Source organism: Dipodomys ordii, unplaced genomic scaffold, assembly GCF_000151885.1.
Source record: "Dipodomys ordii isolate 6190 unplaced genomic scaffold, Dord_2.0 Scaffold131, whole genome shotgun sequence".
Taxonomy (NCBI): domain Eukaryota; kingdom Metazoa; phylum Chordata; class Mammalia; order Rodentia; family Heteromyidae; genus Dipodomys; species Dipodomys ordii.
Genome location: NW_012267347.1, coordinates 3,116,670 through 3,140,612, shown reverse-complemented (window position 1 = coordinate 3,140,612; position 23,943 = coordinate 3,116,670). Strand labels below are relative to the sequence as shown.

The 23,943-nt window shown below is 42.9% G+C and overlaps 3 protein-coding genes across 9 annotated transcripts in view; all 3 read left to right on the top strand.

Moving 5' to 3' along the window:
- LOC105996512 (T-cell surface glycoprotein CD1b-like) overlaps window positions 1–2,783 on the top strand; it is a 6,125-nt gene extending 3,342 nt beyond the window's left edge. For both annotated transcript variants that reach the window (XM_013030625.1, XM_013030624.1), the window contains exons 4-6: window positions 967–1,245; window positions 2,006–2,099; window positions 2,674–2,783. In XM_013030625.1, coding sequence (XP_012886079.1) covers window positions 967–1,245; window positions 2,006–2,099; window positions 2,674–2,695 — 395 coding nt within the window. In that variant the 3' untranslated portion in view covers window positions 2,696–2,783. The remainder of the gene's footprint in view (window positions 1–966; window positions 1,246–2,005; window positions 2,100–2,673) is intronic.
- LOC105996513 (T-cell surface glycoprotein CD1c-like) overlaps window positions 1–13,034 on the top strand; it is a 23,809-nt gene extending 10,775 nt beyond the window's left edge. The window contains exons 5-7 of one of the 2 annotated variants that reach the window (XM_013030626.1): window positions 11,471–11,570; window positions 12,188–12,278; window positions 12,411–13,034. In XM_013030626.1, the coding sequence (XP_012886080.1) occupies window positions 11,471–11,570; window positions 12,188–12,278; window positions 12,411–12,432 (213 nt within the window). In that variant the 3' untranslated portion in view covers window positions 12,433–13,034. The remainder of the gene's footprint in view (window positions 1–11,470; window positions 11,571–12,187; window positions 12,279–12,410) is intronic. The other variant, XM_013030627.1, reaches the window with a different exon arrangement.
- Window positions 9,447–23,943, top strand: Cd1e (CD1e molecule). Of its 5 annotated transcripts, none has more exons than XM_013030620.1 (8): window positions 9,875–10,068; window positions 10,797–11,075; window positions 16,768–17,134; window positions 20,911–21,207; window positions 21,754–22,032; window positions 22,259–22,537; window positions 22,882–22,975; window positions 23,203–23,943. In XM_013030620.1, the coding sequence occupies exons 3-8, from the start codon at window positions 17,074–17,076 to the stop codon at window positions 23,360–23,362; spliced, it is 1,170 nt and encodes a 389-aa protein (XP_012886074.1). In that variant the 5' UTR covers window positions 9,875–10,068; window positions 10,797–11,075; window positions 16,768–17,073; the 3' UTR covers window positions 23,363–23,943. The 5 variants fall into 5 exon arrangements, with proteins under 5 accessions (XP_012886075.1, XP_012886074.1, XP_012886073.1 ...); XM_013030619.1 differs by having other exon boundaries at window positions 9,875–10,131; XM_013030621.1 differs by lacking the exons at window positions 9,875–10,068; window positions 10,797–11,075 and adding an exon at window positions 9,447–9,575.

Genomic DNA, 23,943 nt, shown 5'->3' with positions numbered 1-23,943 from the left:
TCTTGCTAGCTATGTCCTTTTCCATGCCAAAGCTCTGCAACTTCATTCAATCCCATTTGTCCAACCTGTCTTTGATTTGTTTTGTTTCTGGGTCTCTATGAAGAGAATTTAAGTCGGTGCCAAGAAGACTTAGGGTTTCTCCTATTCTGTCCTTTAATGTTTTCAGGGTGTCTGCATTGACTCTAAGGTCTTTGATACATTTGGAGTTGATTCTGGTGCAGGGTAATATATAGGGATCTAGCTTTATTTTTCTACAGGTGAGTAACCAATTTTGCCTGCACCATTTAATGAAGAGGCTGTCTTCTTCTATTCTAATATTTTAGGTACCTTATCGAAGATTAGATGGCTATAGGTCTGTGGGTTCATTTCTGGGTTTTCAATTCTATTCCATTGGTCCTGAGGTCTGTTCTTGTGCCAGTACCAAGCTGTTTTGATTACTATGGCTTTGTAGCAGAGTTTGAAATGTGGTATTGATATTCCTCCAGCACTGTTTTTGCTATTCGGGGTCTTTCATTGTTCCATATGAATTTTTGGATTGTCTCTTCTATTTTATTGAAGAATGAGGTTGCAATATTGAAAAGTATCACATTGAATTTGTAGATAGCCTTGGGAAGTATTGGCATTTTCGTGATGTTGAATACTAGCATGAAGTATTTGACATATTTGACATATTTTACAGTAGAAAAATGATTTCAGTGAATTACAATGTTTAAAGTTTGCAATGAAAACAAATCCTCAATAAAGATGTATGCCAATTTTCTTTTTCTCTTATTTTTATTCAAACAGTACAAACAGTTGCATGCAATAACAAATTGTAGAGGTTAGAAGAAAGAGTGAGAATCCATCAGTCATTGATTTTGTTACCAAGGAAGTGGGGGGTCAATGTCCAAACACGTGGACTTTGAAGTCCATATGCCCCAGGTTAGAGTTATTTTCTAGTATTGTCTCTGCTTCTTCCTGCTCCAGTGAAGCCTGAAGCCTGGCTGTCCAGTGGCCCCAGTGCTGGGCCTGGCCATCTGCGGCTGGTGTGTCATGTCTCTGGCTTCTACCCAAAGCCTGTGTGGGTGATGTGGATGCGAGGTGAGCAGGAGCAGCTGGACACCCAGAGAGATGACTTCCTGCCCTATGCTGATGGGACGTGGTATCTGCGAGCAACCCTGGATGTGAAAGCGGAGGAGGCGAAGGGCCTGAGCTGCCATGTGAAGCACAGCAGTCTAGGGGGACGGGCCATCGTCCTCTACTGGGGTGAGAGAGAGCTGGAGTTCTGGCTGGGAGTGGGAGCGGGTCGATCTAAAGCAAAGAGGGAGAAGGTGTGTGAGGGACAGGGAATGGAGAGGAGGAAGGGCTAGAAGATATTTGGTGGGAGGAGGGGACAGGAGGCAGGCCGAATGGGCAGGTATAAGGAAGAAGATGATCCAAGGACATTTAGAAAGATACTGAGCTGGGCATGAGAGCAGTTCCTTGTAATCTCAGCACTAGTGAGTTTGAGACACAGCATGACAATTTAATGGCCAAATTAGCTTATATAGGGAGACAATGTCTCAAAAGTAGTGATGGTAACATGTGTGTTTGCATGTGTTCACACTCAGTATATTGTCCACCCTTAAATAGATGCAGTTCTTAGCTGGGTGATAGTGGCTCATGTGTGTAATCCTAGCTCCTTGGGAGGCTGATCTCTGAGGATCAAGGTTTGAAGACATCCCAGGCAGACAAATCCCTGGGGTTCTCATGTCTAGTTAAGCAGACAAAAGTCAAAAGTGGAGATGTAGCAGGAGTGGTAGAGCACCAATGTGGAGCAAGAAAAGTTAAGGGAGAGTGATAGAGTCTGAGTTCAAAGTCCAGTAGTGACAATATTCTATCTATCCATTTTATCTCAGTAAAGTTGTTAACCTCAGATTCCCCCCAAAATTGGGATGATAGGAGGATGGTTACCTAAGCAAAGGAAGGCCAGGTAATGGAGCAAGTGTCATTAGAAGTGACAATTGATTACTCTTCCAATCCACAGGGTACTCTGTCTCTGTTGGTTTAATCATTGCTGCAGTAATAGTGCCTTGCTTGATCCTTTTGCTGTGCCTTGCACTGTGGTTTTGGAAGCGCTGGTGAGTATTTTTTAACCCTTCTTCTCTGTCTGTTTCATACTTTTTATCTTTCATCTACTAATAGCCCATTAGTTGTCCTCTTTCTACCAAGAGTTGCCTCTTAACCTTGATCCCTGGGGAGAGGTAATTTAAAGAATTTTGGCAAAATACATCTAACATAGAAATATTACCATCATTAGTGCTTCTAACAATATTAAGTACATAGATGCTGTTTTGTTTGTTCTCCTTGCAATGTGAAACTGTCCTCACATTTGAAGCCATGTTTCCTTCCCCCCTTCCCCAGGCCCTGGGATAGTGACTCTTGTTCTTTTGCTTTCTATGGATGTGATTGGAATTACACGGTATTCATCCTGTGACTGGCCTCTTACTCTTAGCCATCTGTTGTCAGAGTATATCTCTATGGCAGCTACGTCTGAGTTACCTTTCTTCTTCAGGCTGAGTCCTTTCCACCGCATGTCTAAATACCATAAGGAGCAGTTGAGCTGCTTCTTCCATTGGGTTCTGTGAATAATGCTGTTATATGACTGTGTTCATATCTCTTATATATATTTTTTAAAACTTACATTCTTTACAGGTCATATGATGGTATTCCATGAGCTCCCAACCTTTCTTCCCTCTCATTTGGAATAAGTACCAAGACACTGAGAAACCTGTGGACTCAAGAGACAGTTTTGTTATGTCAATAATTATTATTTTGGCAGGAAATCATGAGCTTCATATCATTTTTTCAGTTAATATGTGTTACAATGACTGATTGCTCATATGGCAAAACAAAACTCTATGGTTTCATCTTTCCTACTTGTTGAGAATGTATGCATTTGGATTTAGTTTGAGAATATTTGGTTCTAGTTTTTCATCTACCTGTATTTGTTTCTAGCTTTATTCTTGTTAGGTATTGGTATGAATGAGTTTTTGACTTCATAAGATGAGTTGAAATATGTTTCCTGTCTTGTTACTCTCCAGAGTATGGGCAGCATGGCTGTGTTTGTGAAGAATTGGATGAGTTCACTTTTAAGCCTTTTATGTAGGGAAATATTTTGTCAGGAAAGTTATGTTTATGGTCAGATTTTTTCTCATTAAATTTCTGGGCTTTATTTCTTGTTTAATATCATCATTACATATTACACAAAATTAAAGGAACAATATATTTGGTATTTATAATTTATTAAATAAAAATAAAGGAATATATATTTATCTTTACAGAGCTTTGCTTTTCTTCTAAACTAACCAAATCTTCTGCTATTTTTTGATATTAAAAAAGTAAACTAGTTTATGCATGCCCGAGAATAAATTGGGAGTGTGATTAATAATCGCAAGCCTCATTTGTTTCTTCCTTGGCCCAAGGAAAGTTGCTCTTTGTCCCTTTGGGCTCAGGAGAGCAAGAAACATACTCTCTATCTATTTAATCTTTAAAAATGGTTATTACATTTATTTCCCTCATTTAATAAGGGAGCCATACTCAGACTTCTTGGCCAAGAAACTCTAGCTTCTAAAGAGAGTCTCCAGTTTTCCCTGGAAGAAGAATCTTTGGGGTTTCCGTTGGCCCTCAAATTAAGGGTAGAACAGATCAAAACTGTCCACTGTGGTCCCACCTAAGCTATGCTTCTTGGAATACAGACCAAGCCCGATCTCTTTCCAGAAAATAGCCTCTTCTTCCACTCAGGTGTGAAGGTCTCAAAAGAGGAATTTCAGTAACCTCAGCCTGGTCCCTGTTTCTCCTCACTTCTGAAGGCTCCCAGGAATACTAACTGGATTGTTGTCCTGTGGTGGAGGGTTGATGAAGCATCTGCTCTGGACCTGGGGGAGCTGATGACTTATTCAGTGGGTTTCCCAAGTCTTTCAGCAACAAACTCCCTCATGCAAATGAAATGTTACCCTGAACCCCAATATGAAACACAGCTACAAGTGGAGCTGTTCTGGTTAAGGGTGAGTTGCCCAGTCTGCTCACCTCTCCCAACTCACACCCCTTTACCTCCCCAAGAAATACAGAGGCTCAACCCCTAAAATACCTTGATGCTTTGCCAAGCAGTGTGTAAGCCACTGGCCTAGTTTGTCCTGGTCAAGTCAGAGGTTTCCTCCTACCCCAACTGCTTGCTCTAGATTGGCTCTGAGTTTATGGTTCAGCTCACTCAATAACAGACCAAGTGGCTCATACAGTTTAACCACCTCCCCCATAAATACCATTAAAAACTGCAACCCTCTCTCAAAAGCAAAAGTGTGGACTAAATACCTGAGGTCAATTTGGTCCCACATTCCAGCAAGCATAATTAGGATGCCACATTCTAGGACAAGGGAAAAATCTCGAAGCAGTCAATGGTGGTCTGGCTAAGCTGATGAGTGCTCAGGACCATGGCAAGGTTCTAGAGCACTGTGAAAGAAATCAGTGTTGGAGAGCAGCAATTTGAGCACCTTGGAAAGTGCAGCAGTGAGGTCTGACTCAGGGCCTGTGTTTGGAATGAATTTTTCCCTCTAAAGAAAAAGCTATAGTTTGGATTTGTTCTAGAGGACTGTTGAGGCCTAAAGTTAGTGTCCTCAGACTCTGAATTGGAGACTAATAATGTAAATGCAAACAAGGTGGCTTCAAAGGAAATATAAAAATGCTTGTAAGTATTCTAGAACCCACACACCTAGCCCCTGATAAAGCAGCACCAAAGCCCACCGCAAAACATATGCCAGTAATGGAATACCTGTCACCATTACACCATGGGGCTCAGAGCTGGAATGTTCCTCTCAGGGCATCGAACATCTCACTGAGACAATGCAGGACCCAGCCTGTATTCTAGATGAGCATTTATGCCCATATCCATGAGAGGAAAATCAGAGCCCCAATTTAGAGTTTCAGTGTAGGTGCAGAGGTCCCCCAAATAGGCAACAATTTAGGCACCATTGTGTCCCAGTGGGAGGGAAGGGCAGCAGGCAGTTTCAGCTACCAAAACCTCCACGCAGCCAGGCTCCACAGCCCTGTCCTCAATCAGCGCAGGAGGCAGCAGCAAGTTCAAGATACACAGAGGGGATGAGGAAGGAACAAGGCCAGTTTCAGAGCAGCTGCTTTCTCCAAAGCCCTGCCAGTGACTTTCTGCAGAGAGGAAGGGCAAAGACCTATCCCTTCTTGTTCTTGACGTTGCAAGAGGGAATGTTTTCTCCGTGAAGAATTTTTCCATCACCAGATTAGAGAAACAGTCCAGCGTGCACAGGAGCACACGTGCACATGCACACACATCCAAGCAGCCCTCATCCATGGCCACCTCTCCCAGTCACCTCATTACCAAGGTTTCATTCCAAAGGGATGCACCTTCTGGGGTCCCAAATCCCACTCAGCCAATGGGGCACAATTCCTCATTCAAGTCCACCTTCCTTGGAGTTGTAAAGCCAGCCTCAAGTGTTTTCCTACGCTCATCCTACAGAGCATCCTATAGATCATTCCCCCTTCCTCCCTCCCAATTCCTGGAATGGTTGCGTCTCCTAGACTCTCACCTTCTTAAAACATTCCCCAATATCTCCTGCTCACTCTTCCAGACACCTGCCTGGCTTCCTCATGCATGACCTTCCTTCCCCTGCCCTTCCCGGCTCCATGACCATTCATTCCTCCCCTTTCTCCCCCCCTCAACCCTGCCTTGTTCCAAAGGCATTCTTTGTGTCTTCCTTGCTCTCCTGCCCCCCTCCCTCCTCAGCCACACTTAGCCACACCTGGCCCCCGACTTTCTCTGACTTGCTACCAAAAAGTGCCCCTAAGGTTAGTTACCAGGGTCCTCAGTGCCATAGCCCCATTCAGCACAGCCCTCACTGATGCCCAGTGCTCCTCCCACTGACACCTGGCCTCCTCCCGGGCCTCCTCCTGTATAGAGCTGTGAACTCTGCCCAGACCGCTCTGCTGTGGATCCAGTCGGCCAGGCATGTGTCCAGGTATGCCATCATCCACTCCTGCCCCAATTGGGGCTCCCTTGGAAAAGTTCATCAGAGACCTGGGTGAAGTTGCTGGGCTGAGTCTGTGGTGCCATGCAGCTGAGCTGTCAGAACAGAGAAGGAGTGTGGGAAGTGGGTCTCAGGTTCATCTCCAGCTGCCTCCATGGCTTGATGCAGCAGGTCAGCTTCTGGACCCTCCTCAGGCCCAGCTCCACAGACATAACCCTCTGCCTCACTTTATAGTCTACAAAGTCAGCCACCAGAGGCTGCCTGTATGGGGCTGAGGCTGGGGTCACCATCCGGGCGACCAGCCTGGATGGCAGTCCTGAGGACCCAGCTCTGGTGGCAAGGAGTTTCCAGCTGGGGCCTTTCATCTTCCTGGCCAGCGTGGAGCTCTGGTAAGGGGAAGAAGAGATCAGAACTTGGTGGAGAAGGCCTGGCTTGAGCTGGCCTGGGAAGGGCTGGGATCTCCTGGGACTGGGCCCCTGCCACCAACGTTCCACCAGCTGTGGTAGAGTCCATGTCAAACCAGCTGTGGCCGAGTCCAGGTTCTACCAACTGTGGCCGAGTCCATGTGCTTTGAGCCCCTACAGAAACTTCCTACTTACAATACCCTAGGTTTTCAGTCCCTTTCCTCCTGACTCTTCCTTTGTACTCCTTTAAACCACACGTCTACATTTTCAGATCTAGTTAGGTTGCTGTCCCAAGTGCCAGTATGATTGTTTCTGGCACTCACTTTTCCATTATTATAATGAAATAGGTCAGAAAATCAACTTAGAAGGAGCACATGTCTATGTAGCTCATGTTTCTGGAATTTCTAGTTTAAAGTTGGGCAGTTCTATTGTTTTGGGCCTTTAGCAAGAGTGCAGATGACAAGGATAAGAGTGAGTCTCAGAGTAACCATTGACAGCCTGAGTGAGGATGCAGAGAGGAAGGAGAGACAGAGAGAGATAGGGAAGAGAGAGCGAGTGAGAGAGGGAGGGAGGGAAATTTGTAACACATCCAATTTGTAGTGGAGGGAGGGAGGAAAGGAGAGAGAGCAATCTGTAACACATCCAGTTTGTAGCAGTGAGTTTGGTCATTTATTTGGGGCTGAAAGGAAGAAGGCTATATGCATCACACACTTGAGGCAAATAATCAGCAGCTATAGCAGAAGCAAATATTTAATCTCTTTTTTTTCTTGATCTCATATAGGTTTGGATTTAGGAGAAGGGAAAAGGAGGCTTCTTATAGAATTCCTATAAAATTAGCCATTATATCTGAATGTTAGATGTACAATGTATAATCAGTCACAGCTGTAGAGCCTTAGAAAAGTTGTCTTCCTCATTTGTAGGCTTCATGCAAACTGGGAAGCCTTCCTCCATCTCCTACCTCTGCCATTCTGGAAGCTGGTGCCACAGGGCAGGCTTAAATGGTTAAACACATAGGTGGCTCCTCCCTCCAGCATTCCACATTCTCTTGTTCAGATCTCAACCTTATAGCTCTCACCCAATTACAAGAGAGTAGGAGAATTTGTGTTTCTCCTGTCCCTGTACTCTCATGGCAAAAAATCCCCCAATGTGACAAATGTCTGGCTTTCTATCTGCTATGAATTTCTAAAACCCCAAAGTGAGAACTTGCTGGAAATGAAGGCAAAGCCTTGTGCTTTTGAGGAACTTGTATAGGGTTTATGCTGTGTCTCAGTGTAACCATGTTGTTAGTTCATGGACACTGTCAGGTGTCTGTGGCAGTAATAGGAAAAGATGATTGAGGGGACACCCAACCTCTTTATTAATGCAGACAAATGTGAGATTCAGGGGGAATATATGCACATTGGATATATATATATATATATATATGTGTGTATATATATACATTAAAAAGAAGAGTACAAAATAAAATGTATACATTTGTTTATTTAAAAAGAAGAATTTCACCTTCACTTTCATGAATGTTAATTTAGGAACACTATGATAACAGATGTATTGTCTGGGGTCTAAAATTGATGTTATGTTCAGATGTTGAGACATAACATTGACAATAACAGGATTAGTAACAAACCACTAAGTATCTCTGAAAATTTACCTATATAAATTCAATATAGAAAATGCTGTCATTTTAGGATGATGTATATTTGGTGCTGGTTGGGGTTTGAATAAGGGCCGGCTGTTTTTTTTTTTTTGTTGCTCTTGGGTGCTTGAACTCTGGGTCTGAGCGCTGTCTCTCAGCTCTTCAGTTCAAAGCTAGCACTCTACCACTTGTGCTACAGTGCCACTTCCAGGGCCTGCTGTTTTTAAGCTTTTCATTGATCAAGTCTGGTGCTCTACCACTTGATCCATAGTGCCACTTCTGGTGTTCTGTTGGTTAATAGGAAATAAGAGTCTCAGAGTCTCTTGGTCATGCTGGCTTTGAACTGTAGTCCTCAGATATCAGCCCCCTTAGTAGCTAGGATTCCAAGCATAATCTATTGGATCTTGGCTGGACAATATATTTTGATGAGGTCACAAATTTACCTTAAATATAGATATTGGTTTTCACTGCAATGCTGCCTTTGTCCTTGCTATCACCCAAGAAGTTATCCTTTTCGTGGAAGTGAATACTGCACAACTGAAATCTTAATTATAGGCTCATAACTAAGTCTAAATGCATTACTGGGTAGTCAAATGTTGCTCAAGAAAATGTTTATAAAAAGCCCACCAGGTTTATACCTGGGATTCCATGCATAGAAATATTATTCACCAGAGTGCATTGCAGTCCTGAATGTCCTTCTGCAGTTGGGAATGCTGTGGCAGATGAGATTATCCTGTCAATCTCCACATGCTCATATGCTTGATGAGATACCTGTGGACAGATAGGTATTTTGGTGAATAAATATATGAATTAGAGTGAGTAGAAGGGGTTATTTGTAGTTTTATAGTCTCGTGTACTGGGAATGTCTTCTATGTCACCACTAAGGCAGTGGTGGGTGCCTGGAGCAGTCACAGGAGATGTGAGACCACAAATTCTCCAATTTACAAAAGAACCAGTGAATCTCAAGAAACGAGAAAGGATAAAGGGTGAGAAGGAGCAGAGATGAGTTTCAGGACACCTGGAATGGGGAGGGAAGGCTGGGTTGATCAGAATAAGAGACACGATTGAGTGTAGAAACACAGTTATGTATAGAAACTGGGCAACCATACAACTTCTCCTTTGTAATGTTACAGCTAGATGAAGTGACCTTTCCATATCACACACCCCTTGGAAGAGGAACAGCTGAGGAAGAGAGTTACATGGGGGCAGAACTTAGTGAAAAGGAGGGTGGCTGGAAATGAGAGAGAAGGGAATGACTTGAGTTCAGATGGGAGGGAAATGAAGGATGGAGTAGGAAGGTGAGGCTGAGAAAATAGAAAGGTTTTCTTATATTCAGTTGCTGTTGGAAATCATTGTTGGTGGGAGAAGGAAGACAGAAGAGAGTTGAGGCAGGGTAGCTTAGTTGCTAGCAGACATCAAAGATCAGCTTTGTTTAGAGAAGGAAGCACACATCTGCTTATGCTATGCTGTTTCTTCAACTTCCACTGCTGGCTGCTCTCCTCCCAGGCAGTGTCAACCCGGAGGGTAAGATCATATATGTCAGCTGTCTAGTAGGGTGCATGGGAGTGGATTTTAGTTGGCTTTCTAAGATATTTTACTGTGAATGCTAAGATTGTTATAATCTGCTTCTTGGTGTTCAAGTCCAGTTGATTGTTTTTGAGGATGGTGCTAGAGCACCAAGGGCTTGGGGAGGGAAATTATTATTGATGAACTGGTTGTTATCCTTCTCTCTCTAGTAACTGGTTTGTTTTCTATCTTCTCTCTGTTTTGCTTTTGTTTTCACATATGCTACTGGACATCCATCCATCCATAGTGATTCATGAACATACCACATTTCGTCTCAGCCAGATCTCATACTATGCCAATGAATCCTGGGCACAAACTCTGGGGTCTGCTTGGTTGGATGAATTACAGACTCATCGTTGGGACAGTGAAACAGGAACAGTAATTTTCTTGCACACATGGTCCAAGGGAAACTTCAGTAATGAGGAGTTGACAGATCTGGAGCTGCTTTTCTGTGTGTATATGATTGGGATACGTCAGGAGATTCATACCTACTCCACAGACTTGGGGTTTAGGTGTAAGTTTAACCAATTGGGAGAATTCTTCAGAGGGTTCTTGTAATTGAAACACTTTCTCTATTCCTTTTGATTGGATTTCTCATCATCTCATCTCACAACAAAAGTCTCCATGCCTCCATCTCTCGAGTTATGTGTTGAACATTAATCAAAACTACCTAGATTTTTGCCACTTCAGCAGTCTTTTCTATTGTGCTTTGTTGTGTTTTCTTGTGATCTTCATCTGTGTCTTTAAGTTAGAGGTAGGGAATTGTCTTATCCTATGCTTGAGTCTTTTAAAATATAATCCCTTCTGCTATTTCTTCAATTTCTTTAGACATTTGGACTCATTATCTAGCACTTGTGATGCTGACTCTATGCATCATAAGATTTGGGCTCCTGTCTCTGTGAAGTACCTAGTCTGTATTATGTCAGTTTCAGGTCTTATTTTCCCTGAATTTCATTGGTCAATCTTTAATTCAAGGACTTTTGTTTCTTATTTCCTTCTTTCTTTTCTGCAGCAGGTATTTGCTCTCCCTTGTTTTTGACTATATGTATCTTTGGCTCACTCTCCTACATAATATGACCCATCTTTGCACTATTCTTATTCAGACAAGGCCCTTAGATTCTAACCTGGCTTTCATTTTTGTTTATTTGAACTCTTTATCTCATTCTTTCCTTTCTGAAGATCCTGTTGAATTACAAGTGAGACTTGGCTGTGAGCTGTCCTCTAGCGAGAGTGACAAAGGCTTCATGCAGGCGGCTTTGGAAGGATCAGATTTTCTAAGTTTTCAGAATACAACCTGGGTGCCATCTCCTGAAGGTGGGAAACAGGCCCAGAAGGCGTGTGATCTCCTCAATCTGTATGAGGGCATCAAGCAAATCGTGGAGAACCTTATGAGCAAAACCTGCCCTTAGTTCCTCTTGGGTATCCTGGATGCAGGAAAGATGTATCTTCAGAGACAAGGTCAGTTCAGCCCTTCCGTCTAAGGTGTTTTCTTCATGTCTTCCCCTTCTCACCTTCCTGTTTGAACTCAGGACATGGTGGAGGACAAGAGGGAGTGGGTTTCAGGGTGAGAATTCCCTAAGGGAGACAAAAGACATTAGGCAGATATCTATGTACTGAAGCCATGTGTTAGGTGCACATCTGTCCTCATGTGACTCCCTCTTGTATTCTCTACAATGAGGCCAGAGGCCTGGCTGTCAAGCTCCTCTATCCTTGGGTCTGGCAGACTAATGTTGGTTTGCCACGTCTCTGGTTTCTACCCAATGTCCATTTGGGTGATGTGGATGAGGGGTGAGCAAGAGCAAGTGGACAGTAAACGTGATGATGTTCTTCCCAATGCTGATGGGACTTGGTATGTTCGTGTGATCCTGGAGGTGGAGGCTGAGGATGCTGTTGGTTTGTCTTGTCATGTGAAACACAGCAGTCTAGGAGACCAGGACCTCATTCTCTACTGGGGTAAGGTTAGGGGTTGGGTGTGCCAGTGGGTTTTCATTGAGACTGAAGGTAGAAATGAGGGGAAGTTGGTGATATCAGCTGCAGATGAGGGATGTCATGAAAAAAATACATATAAAAACAAATGCCTGATTCGTGGAATGAAGGAGTGGAACATGAATGAGAAATGGATCCAGGAAATCTGGAGGGAAGTTAAGGAATTGTCATGTGAGCTGGGTAGTGTTGTGCTCACATCTGTAATCCTAGCTAAGTGGGAGGCTGAGATCTGAGGATCGTGGTTTAAAGTCAACCAGAGCAGGAAAGACTGTGAGACTGCTATCTCCAATCAATTACTCCAAATCTGGAAGTGGAGATGTGGGTGAAGTGTTAGAGCATTAACCGTGAGCCAGAGAAGGTCAGGACTGCTCAAGTCCAGACAATGCCCAGACCTATATAATGCTAGCTTGAGAAGCAGCACATAAACAGAAACAAACCTAGAGACGTATAGAAATAGAGTGTCTGAACCAGATTTTTTGCTATGGCTTATGCTCAATACACATTCTAAGCCAGGCAGTCTAGGGATGATTTAGATGTGTGCATGAGATTCAGATGGTGTCTTTGGATGTTTTCCGTATCTACAGGACACAGTCTTTCCATGAGCTTGATCATCTTGGCAGTGGTGGTGCCCTTGATCCTTTTGATAGTCCTTGTGTTATGGTTTAAGAGGCGTTGGTGAGTTCCTGTGTTTTCTTATGTCTTCAGAGTCGTCTTATTGTATACTTTTATTTTCTCTGTTCCCTTGCTCAGCCTTTCTCTCATCACCTCCTCCTGACCCAGGTTTCTGTCACTTCTGTCTTGTCACAGGTCCTATCGGGGTATTCCATGAGATGTCTCACCGTGCTTCCTACTTTGTATTGAGAAGCCAGCAGTCCTGGAGCTCAAGACAAGCAAGTGATGCCATCCTTTCTTCCATGTATCTCTACTGATTCTCTTTTTGTCTGAGAATCACTCATGAGTCTCATTTAATTTGATATCTGGAACTCTGTACATAATGGCACTTCCATTTTCAGTAGTGGTAAAACTGCAAAGTCCATTTCTGATGTTTCTTTAGAGGTAGGTCTTCCAGGACCTCTTAGCAGGAAACCACAAGCATGTGTCATTTCCTGCTTGTCTTGCAGGTACTTGAGCTTTCTTCTCCATTTTATGTTTAAGTGTTTAGGGGGTCATGGCATTGCAAAGTGCCATTCATCTATATAATTCTGCTTGCTGAAAAATTAAGCAAAACGTTCAAAGAAGTACTATGTCCATGTTGGATCAACTCCTGTGGGTAGATTTTGTTTTATCATTTTATTTATTCCTAACATTTGAAACACTCATGCCATTCTTTGTTTGGGGGCTGACATAGCTTAGAAATTCCAACATCGGGGCTGGGAAGGTGGCTCAGTGGTAGAGCACTTGCCTTGCATGCCCGAGGCTCTGGTTTGATTCCTCAGCACCACATAAGCAAAATGAAAAAAGTTGGAAGTGGCGCTGTGGCTCAAGTGGTGGAGCGCTAGCCTTGAGCTGAAGAGCTGAGGGACAGCGCCCAGGCCCAGAGTTCAGACCCCATGACCAGACCCCCCACAAACCCAAAAAAGAAATACCAACATCCTTTAGTTCCCTCTCCTTATGGGTAAATATTAAGGAAATACTGCATCTAACCTCCTTCACACATGCATTTGTCAAATTCTATGTGTCTTATGATAGAAGCATTTTCTGGATTTCTTTTCTTTTTTTTCTTTTTTTACATGTTCTGTTTTTTTTGTATAAATTTTTATTGTAAAAATACTTTACAAAGGTGTTACAGTTACAGGAATAAGGTAATGAGTACATTTCCTATCGGACATTGTAACCTCCTCCTTTTCTTTTTCCCTACCATCCCTTCTTTCTTCACCTCTGCAACTCCTCCTCCATATCCTAGAAGTTGTAAAGTTCTGGATTTTTTTTCTATCAATAATATTGATTGATTTTTACAATTTAGAATTGGAAATAATTGTGTGCATTTATATCATATAATGTGGTATTAGAGCGCACAAACACACTGTGAAATGATTAAATCAATTTACATGATTAGGTTATAGGACTGATTTATCTATTACATTTAATTTAGAATCTTGGCCATAAAATTTGATACCAGGCAGTATGATGCTTTTATTTTTATTTTAATTCTAAGTATATTGCGCTTATTTTTAGTGCTTTGTGATTTTATGTGATTTTTTTCTATTCTTATTTTATTTAAATAGGGCCACTCAGATTTCTATGAGCACATAAATTTAATCTGGAATCTGTAGATTGTTTTAGATAGAATGGATATTTTAGTCATATCAGCCTTTCCAATTTCAATGATCATTGGATTTTTCTCTTATTTATTTATCTTCCCTGATCAACGGATTATATTTTTTGTGTATTAGTTTTGACTCTCCTTCCATTCTTATTTCTAATTATTTTATTCTTTTTCATGGTATTATAAGCATGATTCTTTCATTAACAATTTAGTATGAAGGTATTGCACGGAGGAGTTACAGTTACAATGTGTACATTTCTCGTCGAATATTGTTACCCCTCTGGATTGTCTCCCACCTGACTTCCTGCCCCTATGTTGTAAAATTCATTTCCAACATAGGGTCTTGTGGGTATTGTTATTGCATTGGTTCACCCTTTGTCTTTTTTCTCACCATTTGGGGTTATTTCTTAATTTCCTGGGAATGTATCCCACTGAACATAGGCCTCACTTGTGGCGGGAGGCTCACAATGCACCCTCTGAGCATCAGTTACCAACTGCAACTTCTCTGATGCTTCCATTCTGTGTATGCTTCCATTTGTTAACTGTCTGCTTCCCACAGCGTCACTCAAAGCAACATTCACATTGGGAAAATGTTATCTTGTCTAGAATGCTACCACCTTTTCTTTTCAGTTCTCTGAATGATCTTCTGATGCCTTTTCGGAATTTCAGATGCTCCACATAGAGTTTCGAGATATGCAGAGCCTTCCCAGCTCCTTGGCACATTGATAGCCAGTTCTGGAAGCTGCTTTGCCTGTGTTTGGTCTCCTGAAACCTCTTGTGTGCAATAGCATCAGCTCCTGACTCTCAACGTGTCTTGGGAATCAAGAAATCACTTCTTTTCTCCTTTTTCTTCAGGTTGAATAGTCAGGCAAAATTACCTCTTCACAGTAAATGAGATCACAGAGGTCTCAGAGGATTTATGTAAATTCAGTTTGAGCTCAGCATGCTATAAGACACATGTACAATTTAGGTCTTAGGGCCTTTCCCAGAGCCGGTCTGGACTCAAGCACAGTGCTCTCTACCACTTGAACTCTGTGCCAATTTTGGTCTCTTCTGAGTTGTTTATTGGAGATAAGAGTCTTATGGACCTTCCTGCCTGGGATACCTTTGTACTGTAATGCTCAGATCTCAGCCTTAAACATTAGGAGACTCACCCTGGTATGCCAATATGGTCCATTGGTGTGGCTCTAACACATTTAAAGCCAAGAGGGAAATTTTTTGGCAGGGTGTGTGTTTTGGTTACATTTTTTATTAAAAAAAAAACTAGGCTACTAGAATTCATGTGAAAACAACAAGGACTCAGAATATATGAAATAAAAGCACTGTTTCAAAGAAAAATTACTAGAATATTATACATGATACTTGTGTATTTCTGGTCAGCTTTAATAAACAGCTTTATCTACATCCCATTCTGTTACTGTAAGTTTATTGAGATGCGTGTTTCTATTTGTAGAGAGGCAGAAGAAAACAGGGAAAATAAGCCAAACAATCACAAATAAAGTATACATTTAGTGATACACATGAAATCCTGTCTACAGCTAATCAAATTACACTGAAAGGATCTCATAGTCTAGGAGTTGGTGACTCACAGCTCCTATTTTAAGTACTCAGGAACCTGTGATGTGAGTATTGGGGTTCAAAGCCAGCTCAAATACTCAAATATGAAACTGACGAGACTCATATGCCCAATAACTCTCAGAAAAGCAGACATAGAGTTAGAGTGCTAGTCTTGAGCAAAAGAACTTAGGGAGAATGCCGGGCCCTGAGTCCAAGCTCCATATCGGACAAAAACAAAAACAAAAATAAATCCTATGGTTAATCATTGTTGAAGGGTTCCATAGAACAGAAGAGAACACACCTTTTTACCAGGGAGAAATCCAACTCCAAGGAAGAGCACAAATATCTTCATTATGCCAGCCACTATGAATATAACTTGACATATTTCTGTCCAGTATATCCTGGTCGCAGCATTGCCAAGGAAAACACAACCCCCTTGAGCACTGGAGAGAACAATGCTTTCTTTCCATGGAGAAGATCCAAAATAAGATCAGCTTCAACAGGTGGTTGTTGAAGAACCCACAGTCAGTGCTGTGCTCTCAGGTTAACACTAAGTAATTGGCATGCATACTGTCATGATGTGTGACAAAGAGGTGCCTCAGACCTCTCCCTCTTGGAGCCTGAAAACCTGAAAACTGGAGGTGATTAACTAGACCAATAGAACCCATTTGAATTTGCAATATGGAAATACACCCCACACAAGATGATAAGCCTAGCAGAGATTGAGTAAACAGTGTATCACAGGAAAAGGAGGAGTGGCAGGCCCAAGCCTTTTAACTGGACAAGTGGTGGCAAACTAAAACTAAAACTAACATAAATACATTTGTTTGAACAAATTTTAAGGTACTTATCTGCTTTTAAAATCAGCGTCCTACTTTGATTTAATTGTGGGTATTGAAATTTTTGTGTTTAAATGGCCTGAAAATGTTTCAACTCACAGATATATTTATTCTTTATATTTAGCAGATTGGTAAACAAAGAAAGAACATAAGGTTTTTCTACTGTCTTTTCAGTTGTGTGGTTCTGCTTTTTCAACTGGAACTTGGCAAATTGTCTTTTTTTTAACAATTTAATTGGAAAATTCTGGATAGTTTGATAAAGTAGAAGAGAAGATATGAAAACAGGAACCTAGAATTAAGAATATGAGATTAGGGAATCCAGACAAGGAGATAAAACAGGGAATGAAGCTGTGGACAACAGTAGGAAGAGTCATGACATTAAGGGAGAAGACAGAACAGTGGGAGGATGGAGGATGAACTGGGTGCATAAACCAAAAACTCCTTCCAGGGTTCAGATGTTCATGAAGCTGAGCAACTGTTGTGTATACCCCTGTATGTATAGATATGACATCGAAGCTTAGAGAGGTTGAGAAGCTTGTATTGTGACAAGGGGAATTTCTTTTGAGGTCATCTGATTAACGTGGAGTCATGGAGAGAAGCTGCAGGCCAAGGAAGGAAGAGGGAAGTGAAACCTGGTGTGGAGAAGGCAGGCTGTGCAAGAAGGACACATTTCCCTCTCTGATCTGCAAGTTCTATGAAGAGAGTTTTCAGGTGGGAGAGACAGGAAGTCTGTACCGAGTCCTGAGCAGCAGCATTGCAGAATCAGACATCAAGCGCAGCCCTGAGCTCCTGAGGTCCTCTCTGGGAGATGCTGCTCCTGCCACTTGTGTTGCTAGCTGTGCTCTTCCCAGCTGGGGACAATCAGGATGGTAAGAGCAACTGGGGTAGCAGCCTGCCCTGTGAGGAGGGTCTGGTAAAGACAGGCTGCACTTAGTCTGGTGAGCTTGGTCAACTAGGCTCTGAGGCCTCCTGTCTCCAGTGTCTTGACCCTTCTTGAAGTTGGGGCTGAAGCCTGAGGCCCAAGGCTCTTAAAGAGACAGTGCTCATGGGTTGCACAGATTCTGAGTTTGTGCTTTCACATTTTCTAAGTGTCCATGCTTTCATCCTTCCTCCATGCCATTCCTAAGTTTCCTTTCATGTTTCTGTCCTTTATCCACAGCCTTCCAGAAGCCACTGCTTTCAATCTCATCATTTGCCAACAGCACGTGGGCAGAAACTCAATTTTCATGTTGGCTGGATGATTTGCAGATTCATGGCTGGGACCGTGAGTCAGCCACTCCCATATTTCTGAAGCCTTGGTCCAAGGGGAATTTCATTGATGCTGAAGTGACAGAGCTGTTGGAGATATTCTGAGTGTACTACTTTGGATTCATGGAGGAAGTGCAAAAACATGCCAGTGATTTCCAGTTGCAATGTGAGCACTGTTGCCTCTCCTCCTTCTCTCCCCTGCCCTGAATCCCCCTCTCCACCCCTATCTGCCTGCACACCTTTCTCTAGAGCAATCTCTACATCTCTTTGAAATATTCAGATGTGGATGCTTTTCCTTTGATCTCTGATGGAGGAAATCACTTTCTTTGTGACCAAGGCCTTGTTTTTTTTTTTGTGAGAAACTTGTCCTGCCTTTCTTTCCTTATGCCTGAATGTCCTAAAATGCGACTTCTTCTTACTCAATTTTGGGGCTTTATTGTTCCTGATTGATCCTCTCTAAGTGAGTCTCTTATTTCCCTCAGGAAGTTTTGACTCCAACTGCTCCTCACTCCTCTTCCTTCTCCTCTCCCCTACCACACACCCTACTCTGGCCCATTCCTGATATGCCTGCCTCTCTACCTGTTGTAATTGTTTCAGCTCAGCATTTCACACTCCAGAATTATAGGCTCATAAAATCTGAATTCCTCGACCTCTCTTACATCTCTTTCTGTCTTGTTTTCTGTTTAATAACCTAACTTTTCTTGCTTTCTTCCTGTCAGATCCCTTTGAGATCCAGGGCACAGCAGGCTGTGAACTGCATTCTGGGGGAGCCATCCTAAGCTTCCTGACAGGAGCATTAGGAAAACTGGATTTCCTGTATGTCAAGAACCATTCCTGTGTACTTGCACCAGAAGGTGGCAGAAGAGCTCAGAAATTCTGCACATTAATCCACCAGTACAAATGTTTCTCGGAAATTGTGGGTACTCTGCTCTAAAAAATCTGCTCTGGATATCTCTTGAGCCTTTTTGAAGCGGGAAAGGAGAATCTGGAGAAGCAAGGTTTGACCTGCTCTGTGTCTCTTTTGCCTAAGAGAGCAGGGAGATGCCCAAGAAGGAGTGGGATTCCATCAGTCATTGATTTTGTTACCAAAGAATTGGATAGTAAATGTCCAAATTGTGGTCTTTGAAGTCCATATGCCCCAGGTTAGAGTTATTTTCTAGTATTGTCTCTGCCTCTTCCTGCTCCAGTGAAGCCTGAAGCCTGGCTGTCCAGTGGCCCCAGTCCTGGGCCTGGCCATCTGCAGCTGGTGTGTCATGTCTCTCTCTGGCTTCTCACCAGACTGTGTGTGTGATTTGTCTGTGGGGTGAGGTGAAGCAGAGAGACTTCCAGAGAGGTCACTTGCTGACATATGCCGATGGGACATCGTATCTGCGAGCAACCCTGGATATGGCAGCTGAGGGGTCATGGGGTTAGGGGGGTGGGGCTGACCTGTTGTGTGAAGCACAGCATTCTTGGGGGACAGGACTGTGCATCTGCATCCTCCCCATCCTGTGTTGTCTCTATTCATGAGGGTTTCAGCTCTTTTCCTACCATGCACAGCACAGTTGGATGACAGCTGACCTCTCTAACGTGAATCTACTCAGTAAGAAAAGTAGAGGTTTTGCATAGGACTTTTATTTTATTTTATCATAAGGACTTTTATCTCTGGATTCTTAGTGTCTAATGTATATTTTTGAACTACACGGGCTGCAAGCTAATGCTACGTGAATAAAGATAGGAAAACAAAACATAAGAATGAGACATTGACTGCCTAAGGCTGTCATAACAATTATCAAAGAATACATTTTAAGCCTTGTTATGGTAATTAATTCTTCCAAGAATACTGCAGTCCCATGTACGCATTATCCTGCCCATGCAATTGTAACCCCTCTGTACAGTATGTTCACAAATAAAATAAAATTAAAAAAAGAAATGTACTCATTAAGTTACTTATGTAACTGTTACCCTTCTGTACATTACCATTACAATAAAATTAAACTGAAATTAAAATAAAAAATATATATATATAAAAAAAGAATACTGCAGTCCCAGACGTTACCATGGGGTCACCAGTGCTTGTAGCCTTCATGCCTCCATTCATTTTTCTTCATACCCACATAGGGCTAGCCCATACTCTCTATGCATGCTCATGATATCTCTCATTTGGGCAGAATAGGGCACCCAAGGATTCTGTTGCCCCAAGACCAACTCTATAATATGGGTGAAACTTTCCCTGTCCAGCAGTTCACCACTTCCAGGTGAGATGACTCCACTCAAGGACACCTTCAACAGTGACCTTTAATTTCACTGGGGAAATGGAGCAAAATATCACTTCTTTAAACTACTTGAAAATATGAATACATTAGTCATCTCTACTCCTTCTCTGCTATGGATTACGGAGACTTGCCTGTAGATTGTAAGCCACATTGAAATGTTCAGTGCCTTCTCTGAATGACTCCGATAAGAACAGAATGAAGAAACTGAGGAGAGGCTGAGGAGACAGGGAAATTATATATGATAAGTGAGATGAGCAAAAGTTGATTCAGAGGCACAAGTAATGGGTTAGTAGATAAAGAGTAGAAGACAAGGGACAGAAGAAGATAGGAAGACAGGGAAAGGAGCAGTTTGCCGGCATCTACACCTCGGGGATTCTACTAGAAGGGTCAGTGGGGAACTTTGAGTAGCCTCCACCACTTCTTTTCATATACAAAAACATTGAGAACCCAAACATGGACTTGATTTCTCTAAGATGACTTTTTCAACCAGATGGTTGAAAGGTCAGGAAGATACAGATAATGCAAAGCAAAAGCCAGTAGTGGGAGAAATAGACAGGAAACGAGAGGCTCTGTGGAGCCTTGTGGCTGAGAGAAGCAATGAGGTTATCTCATAGGGAAGTGGGCAGAGGTACAGGGTAGTGTGTGCTTCAAAGGAAGACAGAAGAGAGTATGAGAGCGAGCAGGGAGGGAGCTGATATCTGAATTCCAAGGGCCATTTTCTGGCCAAGACATCAAAGCTTCAATGCTGTTCTTGTTCCTCCTGCTCTTCAAGGCACTTGTCTGGACTGGAGAAAGCATGGCTGGTAAGGAAAGCTCATGTATAAAGATGTCTGTGATGGGCACAGGAGGCAAGAAAGCTCTTAGGGAGAATCTGGCTTTAAAGAACACTGATCTTTCCTCCAAGCTGCATTCCAGGAGATTGCATTCCAGGAGAGTTGCAGGGAAAGAATTTTGCCTGCTGTATCTATTTCTGTCTCTGGTTTTGGAGAGAGGAACTTGGCTCAGGGAGTTGAGGCTCAGGGAAATGTGCATCTTGTAATTATTTTTATCCTGGATTCCTATTTTTACATCAGTGTCTCTTCTCTCATATTTTGGTCCCCCCTCTCTCTCTCTCTCTCTCTCTCTCTCTCTCTCTCTCTCAGCATCCCGGACTCTGGAATGGCATCATTCAACACCAGCAGAGCCCCTGACCTTCAGAATAGTCCACATCACCTCCTTTGCCAACCACAGTTGGGCGCACACCCAACTTTCAGCCTGGCTGGGTGAGCTGCAGACTCATGCCTGGGACAATGTCTCGGACACCATTAGGTTTGAGAAGCCCTGGTCCCATGGATATTTCAGCAAGGAGCAGTGGAAGAAGCTGCAGGCGCTGTTCCAGTTGTTTATCCATGGCTTTCCCCGGGAAGTGCAGAACTTTGCCAGCCAATTTCAGTTTGATTGTGAGTTTGTCTTTCCATGATAATCTTCTGCCTGAGGTTCCTGATGGACTTCCAAGGGATGTAAATTTTGACCATCTTCCTCCCTTTCTAAACTTATTCTCTGACTTCCATTGCCTCACACAAAGTCCCCTTCTCCATCCTTTACGACCATACCACCCTTCCACAGACAGAACAGAGCTTGCACGGGCATTTTTTCTTCACATCCCTGAGTACAGCATTATGTCTGCCCCCTCTGCCCCTCTGCCTGAGTGCCCACATGACCTGACCTGTACTTCACTATTCCTATTTGAGTTTCTCCACGCAGCCTTTCCTGCCTTCTTGACAGCTTTTCCATCCATGACTTCCCTGTTAATTACTTCAAGGAACCTTTACTGTCTTCAATTTTTCTCCCCACAAATTGCCTTCCCATTTCCCATCTCAAATCTAGTCTTTCATATATGATTCTCCTGGCATTTTTCTCTGCTTTTCTGGCTGGGCTGGCTTCTAGATTGTTTATATTCCCTCCTTGTCATTTCTACATTGATTGTCTTTTCTTTCTACCCTCAGACCCGTTTGTGCTCCAGATATCTAGTGGGTGCACCATGCAACCTGGGAAAGCCTACAAGAGCTTCTTAAACGGAGCCTACCAAGGATTAGATCTCCTGAGTTTCCAAGGAAGTTCCTGGGAGCCAGCTCCAGGCTCAGGAAGGCGGGCTCAGAATGTCTGCAGAGTGCTCAACCAATACTTAATCATTAAGGAAATAGTGCATAGCCTTCTCAGTGACACCTGCCCCCGGTTTCTGGCAGGTCTTCTCGAAGCAGGGAAGTCGGAACTGGAGCGGCAAGGTGAGCCCAACCCTCTGGTCTCCTATGCTTAACTTGTCACTTTTCATCATTATATTGAAACATTATATTATCATGTCATTATATTATAATGACAGGCTACAGGGAGAGATATCTAGTTTGTTTACTAGAGAAAGTAATGATTACTCAAAGTGCAGAGGCATCCAAATTCCTGAGCTGTGGCTTGAGATGCTGCCAAGGTTCCATTTCTTCCCATCTTCTTGTCCAGTGAAGCCTGAAGTCTGGCTGTCCAGTGGCCCCAGTCCTGGGCCTGGCCATCTGCAGCTGGTGTGTCACGTCTCTGGCTTCCATCCAAAGCCTGTGTGGGTGATGTGGATGCGAGGAGATCAAGAGCAGGCAGGCACTCGCTACAGTGATATCCTTCCCAATGCGGATGAGACCTGGTACCTGAGAGCAACCCTGGATGTGGCGGCTGGGCAGACAGCTGGACTATCTTGTCGAGTGAAACACAGCAGTCTAGGAGGCCACGACATAGTTATCCACTGGGGTGAGAAGGGGCTGGGACCTAAGCGGGAATGACAGGAGACAGTTCTGGAGATTTCGAGGGAGGAATAATAGGCACAAGAATGATAAAGGCAGAATTGTCTAATGAAAAGGATTTGAAAATGTTAGCAGTTAAATGAGAAGAAACTGGAAGGAGGGAATTAGAGGTACTAAAGGGAAAAGGAAGAGGGAATTATTCCTTGGGTGAGGAGACAAGGAGCGCAGATCAAGAAGAATTGAGTGAGAGCTCTAGAAAACCCAGATGGGAACCCCAAGAAAGCCTCAGCCCCAATGACATGAGCAACTTTAGAGATACTTCAGGGGCTGACATGCTTCTTTTACCCTAAGCAGGTGGACACTCCCTCCTCCCGACACTGATGTGTCTGACTGTCGTAGTTGCCCTGGCCATGGTCATACTGCAAGCATGTTGGAGAAAGCAAAGGTGCTCCTTTTGTTATTGTTCTTTGGTTACCCAATGTCTTCTGCTTTATTCTTCTTTCTTTTTTATGTTTTTATTGCAAAAATAGTGTACAGAGGGGTTAGAGTTACATGAGTAAGGCAATGAGTATGTTTCTAATCGATATTCTTCTCTCTTGAATAATCCTTTGTCTTTCTACCTGTCTCCCTGAGTCCTTTCCATTGTGATTAAGATCTTTTCTTTACCCACAGCTCAAATAAGAGCGTTCTCTCCCCCTACATGCCCAACTCTGCCTTTCCTATGGAAGCCAAGGCCCAGGACCCCAAGAGTCCAGCCCATCAGCTCTACTTGGCACAAGAATCATGGATCAAAGCCAGAATCCGGATGTGGAAAATAAGCTTGAATCAATGATGGTGACATGTATTTATCTTGCAAAATTCTTGAATATGGTGTAAGGCTACTAAAGAAAGTAGAATTTTATTTAAGCTGCTTATTCTGGCAGCTATATGGAAGCCAATGGAGGAGAGAATCTGTGCTTTTCATCTTCTGCAATTTCTTTTCTGCTTTGATCACAAGTTCGTTATCACCAATCCTTTAGGATTGAACTCAGATGTTTCTTTCTCATGGGCACTGCCCAGAATTGTCCAACTAAAAGCTCTTCTTTTAAAATTAGATCTTTATCAACAGTTACCTCAACCTCCTCTAATCATAGTGAGTTCATGCTCTTCTCTTTCTCTCAATTGCTTGAAAGTAGGCCTTGCATGCACATACCTGTGCAGGCAGGGACACATATTTTGAGGATACACCTAGGTTTAATGTTCTACTGTGGCCATCTTGTATTGCATCATTTTCTAACAAGTGATGGTGCATTATGGTTTTGCCCCAGTCCCCATAAATTGTGGTATTAATTCTGCTTGAATATAATAGTTTTCAATAAATGCTGACTGAATTCTGTGTATTATTAAAGTGATTCTGCTTACTCCACTACCTTA

Excerpts from the sequence above, each read along its gene's own strand:
- Cd1e (XM_013030621.1), top strand. The coding sequence starts at position 17,074 with ATGCTGCTCCTGCCACTTGTGTTGCTAGCTGTGCTCTTCCCAGCTGGG. Across the intron at positions 21,208-21,753 it reads CAGCCAATTTCAGTTTGATT|ACCCGTTTGTGCTCCAGATA; the intron begins GTGAGTTTGTCT and ends TTCTACCCTCAG. Across the intron at positions 22,033-22,258 it reads GTCGGAACTGGAGCGGCAAG|TGAAGCCTGAAGTCTGGCTG; the intron begins GTGAGCCCAACC and ends CTTCTTGTCCAG.